General features: G+C 40.2%; 1 protein-coding gene across 12 annotated transcripts in view; it reads right to left on the reverse strand.

Moving 5' to 3' along the window:
• Positions 1-5,653, reverse strand: part of EPB41 (erythrocyte membrane protein band 4.1) — a 112,121-nt gene that overhangs the window by 81,324 nt on the left and 25,144 nt on the right. For all 12 annotated transcript variants that reach the window (XM_015572268.1, XM_006776498.2, XM_015572270.1 and 9 more), the window contains 2 exons: positions 5,501-5,605; positions 1,712-1,754 (listed from right to left, as the gene is read on the reverse strand). In XM_015572268.1, coding sequence (XP_015427754.1) covers positions 1,712-1,754; positions 5,501-5,605 — 148 coding nt within the window. The remainder of the gene's footprint in view (positions 1-1,711; positions 1,755-5,500; positions 5,606-5,653) is intronic.

A 5,653-nucleotide genomic window follows, 5' to 3' on the forward strand; every position in this document is an offset into this window, starting at 1 on the left:
GCTCCCATCGCTGGCTCCACCCCTACTTCCTGCTATCACTGGCCAGGGCGGCAAAGGCGCCTGATTCTCTGATCATGGCTGGGGGGCAGGGCAAAGGCGGCTCTTAGCTCCCCGCTGGGTTTCCGATCACTGTCAGTGGCAGGGGGCTTCTTCCTGCTTTCCCTTTAGCCTCCCTGCATTGTGCCTACATATGCAAATTAACCGCCATCTTGTTGGCAGTTAACTGCCAATCTTAGTTGGCAGTTAACTTCCAATCTTAGTTGGCAGTTAATTTGCATATAGCCCTGATTAGCCAATGAAAAGGTAGCGTCATATGCCAATTACCATTTTTCTCTTTTATTAGTGTAGATATATATACACTATATCTGAAGTGTACAGGGTCTAAAGCAGGGAGCAGGGGTGGGCAAACTTTTTGACTCAAGGGCCACAATGGGTTCTTAAACTGGACCGGAGGGCCGGAACCAAAGCATGGATGGAGTGTTTGTGTGAACTAATATAAATTCAAAGTAAACATCATTACATAAAAGGGTACGGTCTTTTTTTTTTTTTAGTTTTATTCATTTCAAACGGGCCGAATCCAGCCCACGGGCCGTAGTTTGCCCACGGCTTGTCTAAAGGAAAACATTTCACCATAATAAAAGTGTTTTCTTTTAAGAAACAAATAAAAAAATTTGTTTCCAGGTGATTAAAAGTTAAAACTTCTAATCATGATGAATAACATCTTTCAGTTCCTAGAAGCTTCCTCAAAATAAACTAAATTAAAAGGACATCTAGTCATAAATGGGGTGTTAAGAGAGAAAGTCTCTATCCTTTAGCCATCCCAATGGGCCTAGGGCTAGAAAATACTAATTTATACTTTACTGACCTAGAAATATCTATTCCTAGACATTAGTTGGAGCAGGGTGTGTAGCAGTGATATGTTCTAGAGCAGCGGTTCTCAACCTGTGGGTCGTGACCCCTTTGGGGGTTGAACGACTCTTTCACAGGGGTCGCCTAAGACCATCAGAAAACACATATATAATTACATATTGTTTTTGTGATTAATCACTATGCTTTAATTATGTTCAATTTGTAACAATGAAATTGGGGGTCACCACAACATGAGGAACTGTACTAAAGGGTAGTGGCATTAGGAAGGTTGAGAACCACTGTTCTGGAGGGTTTGAAGCTAGGAGAAGGCCACAATGTCAAAAGGATCATTGGCAAAGAATTCTTATTATCTATTCTTATACTTTAATTTGGAAGAAGAATGTTGAAAAGGGACAAAACGAACTGTAGAGAGGAAATCATGGAGACAGTTAGAATGCAATAGTCCAGAACATTTTAAAAGGGACAGGATCAGGCAGCATACTTCTAATTGAGGGCTGCTACAGTTTCAATCACTACCCTTTTGAGAACTGAGTCCCCTATCCTTTTTCTCTTTTCATCTCTGTTCTTTTCCACCTTCTGATTCTCTCAACCTATCTTCCCCAACTTGCCTAGTTGTAAAAAAGAAAACAAAATCATTAAGATCTGACCTACATCTTAACAGTGTCCACCATCGCTGAACCTCTCTATTATGGAATCTCCTCCTTCCAGGGGAAGGCTTTATCTCAATTTCAAAGCCATCTACTATAGTCAGGATTCTAAAGTGACCCACAGCCAGAAAATGGTTGGAAATCCGCTGACCTACTAAAAGAAAGAATTATACAAAAAGGCAATATTTACTTACCACGAACCTGCTTTTTTATTTCTTTGGCAGAATCCAGCCATGTCTGTAAAAAGAAGAAAAGACATTCATACAAATTTCCAAAACATAAACAAGAGAGTACCAGAAACAGGATTACTGACCATTTCAAATAGTGCCTCTAGGTCAACCTACATTTCCAATATTCTTGTATTAATTTCACATAGCACAGAAATATGAAGCAGAGAAATATAAAGCCAGACAGTTGGGCTGGAATCCTAGCTCCACTACTTCCTAGCTGAGTGTCCCTTTTTAGCATCTCTATACCTCAGTTTCCTCATCTATAGAATGAAATATTAGTAGTAGTGCCTATCTCATAGAGTTATTATGAAGATTAAATGAATTGATGTATATAAAGCTCTTAGTAAACAAGAAATGCTAAATAAGCACTTGTTATTTTTATTACACTATAACAACTAGTAGAGACCTATAACCAGGATTATTGACATCACCCAGATCTTATTTTTCTAGCTTTTCTATGTCAGCACAGCATCTGGCACATGGTTCATACTCAGTTAATGATTACTGAATGACTATTTTGTTTCCCCTGACTACTCTTGTCCACATTAACCCCTCCCTTCACTGTTTTCCAATCCCACTTAAAATCTGCCCAGCACTGTGGTGAGCCATATAAAATAATTGTATGTGAAAAGAGCCTCCCCGTTAACATCTTTCATAGGCTCCTTGGGAAATGTTTAAAGACAGAAAGTTCTAATTTGAATTGCTTCAAAGATTTTATTGACATAAGATGCATATAGAAAAGTACATAAATTATCAAAGCAAATATATAACAACACTAGAGGCCCAGTGCATAAATTCGTGTATGGGTGGGGGCCGGCTGGCCCCGCCCCAATTGGGGTAGAGGGGGCTGATCGGGCTGACGCTGGCCGGAGGGAAGGGTCGCGGGAGGTTGGCCAGACAGCCCAACTCTGATAGGGGTGGGGGTGGGGCCGGCCTGGGAGAGGGGTCGCGGGTGGTTGGCCAGCCACGGGGAGAGGCCATGGGAGGTTGACCGTCCGGCCCCACCACCCCGCAGTGTAAGTCATAGTGACAAGTCATCCTGGTCGTTCTGGTTACTTAGGGTTTTATATATATAGATTATCGTGCATCCCAGGAGCTCCTCTCACACCTCTTCCCAATCCCTTCCCATTCCCTCCACTAAAAAGTTTAAAATTGAATTTTAGTGGTATTTAGACAAGAGAAGTAAGGTGTTCCCTCTTCACTCTCTACCAACAAGGGCCAAGCAGAGGTGAGCATCCCATTTGCCCTACCAAAGAAATGAGCTTGAACACCACAATTTTCTATTTAACCACATATCACTTTAACTGTTATATAAAGACTAGAGGCCTGGTGCACAACATTCGTGCACTGCGGGGGCAGGGGGGTCCCTCAGCCTGGCCTGCACCCTTTAGCAGTCCGGGAGCTCTCAAGGGATGTCCAACTAACAGCTTACGCCTGCAGTTGGACATCCTTAGTGCTGCCGCAGAGACCGGAGAGGCTCCCTCCACCACTGCTGAGATCACTGGCCATCAGCCTGGCTTGTGGCTGAGCAGCGCTCCCCCTGCAGGAGCACACTGACCACCAGGGGACAGCTCCTGCATTGAGTGTCTGCCCCCTGGTGGTCAGTGCACTTCATAGTGACTGGTCATTCTGCCGTTTGGTCGATTTGCATATTACCCTTTTATTATATAGGATAGTTACTATAACAGACAATAAGCACAAGAGTGAGGACTAGTTTCCTTTTATCTCCCCGACTTCCACAATTACCACAGCTGATTAAGAAATATATGTTAAAAATAATACAATATAAAATTAATCTATAGTATAAAACTAGGCACACAGTTGTCTAAGCCCTGTCAGAAAGGGGTAACCTGGGTGTTTCTTCTTTGTCTCTCATTAAGACCAAAGAACTTTAAGTTGTTTATAGACACTATAGTGCAAGTAATCTAGGTTTCACTGCTTACATGTTTTTAAAAGCCACATTTAGACTGGCTGGTGTTACTCAGTGGTTAAGCCTCAACCCATGAACCAGGAGATCATGGTTCAATTCCTGTCAGGGCACATGCCCAGGTTGCGGGCTCCATCCCCAGTAGGGAGCATGCAGGAGGCAGCTGATCAATGATTCTTTGTCATCACTGATGTTTCTATTTCTCTCTCCCTTCCTCTATCTGAAATCAATAAAAACATATTTTAAAAATAAACAAGTCCACTAGTGATGTCAACCCAAATCTTCCTAGCAAAAGATAAGATCCCCAAAATGGCCTCCTGCTCTGCAAGTATGTTTACAAAATTTATTTTAGTCTTTCTCATTTACTAGACAATAAAGACACAATCATAACTGGCATTTGCCATTCAAAGCCAGTCATGAATCAATAGAACACAATCCATCCTTTCAGATAACTAAAAACTAAATTCCTCACACTCTTAATGTAATATTCATTATACTAGTGTTTGCTATTTGCCTGTGAAAGGTGATTTTCCCACTCCTAAGGTAAAATAATTCATCCACACATTCATCTATTACTCTATTCCTCACTCCCTATAGTAAGCCAGGCTGGATGGCTCCTAGTTCCTCCAATGCTACTCTCTCAACTCCAGGCCTTTCTCTCTCCACTTCACTAGCCCATTTTATCCTTCAGGTCTCAGCTTAGGCATCAGCTGTCCAGAGAGAACTTCCCTGGCTACATTCTCCCATGACGTCTTGTACTTCCATTTGTATGACACTCATCACACTTCACTGTAAGCTCCAGAGGGCAAGGACTATGTCTACCTATTTACAGCTATATCCATATCATCTAGTATAGCACCTGCAAATACTTGTTAAACTGAACTAAAGTCTTCATCATTAAATTTTGAGCTAAATATTTGTAATTTTCAGTTAATTGGCCCAGGAAATAATTCAAGTTTTCTGAAGTAAATACTTGACTTCTGCCTGGCCAGCATGGCTCAGTGGTCATGATTCGATTCCTGGTAAGGGTTCATGCCTGGATGTGGGCTCGATCCCCAGTGTGGGGCGTGCAAGAGGCAGCCGATCATTGGTTCTCTCTCATCACTGATGTTTCTATCTCTTTTCCTCTCTGAAATCAATAAAAAAATATATTTTTAAAAAAATCCTTGACTTTTAACCTTTCTTCCCTCCTTTATATTCTCACACTTTTTTTATTTCCTTCAATTAACTTTACTGGTTTTCTTTTAGGTTGGAAGAAAATGTCAGATTCATTGTATAAGTGTTTCAGCAATATTGGGACTTTATTTTCTTTTATAATGTTACTTTCAAATTATAAGTATGCAGCGGCAAAAGTAGGTTTACAGTTTGTACATATGGAAAATAATACAATAATTAATAAATAATAATACAAGGTTAAACTCTGTGTTTTGCATACTCCCAACTATAAACCTACTTTTGCCAATCCCTGTATATCATAATTATCCTATAATTATAGTAAGATAATTATGATAGAACCATCCATTCAACAAACATTTATTATAAACCTGCTACATACTAGATCAAATACTAATTGCATAATGCATAAGGTTATTGGTATATACTTACTAATCAGGATATCAAAGTTCTGTACTTTGCCTGTCTTTTAAAACTAAACAATAGATATTTTCAATGATGAAAGAACACAGCAGCAATGATATTTTTTTCTTTAAAATGTTCATTCTAGTCTAGAGAAATAAGAATAACTCTAAGTGTACCGTGTCTTGGAGAGGCAGGCATAAATACATTAATTAACAACACAGCTTCTTACATTATCAGCAATTCCTCACCTTGGAGTTTTCATTATCCCAAATGGCTAGACCAAAGTAGTCTTCTTCCAAAAGATTGAGGTGCTCACACACTCGCTTAAGTAAATCTTGTCCTTTTGCATGTTTCTGCAAAGATACATATTTTAGTTGAGGTTTCCTCTTATTCATTTATTC

Source organism: Myotis davidii, unplaced genomic scaffold (genome assembly GCF_000327345.1).
Source record: "Myotis davidii unplaced genomic scaffold, ASM32734v1 scaffold228, whole genome shotgun sequence".
NCBI lineage: Eukaryota > Metazoa > Chordata > Mammalia > Chiroptera > Vespertilionidae > Myotis > Myotis davidii.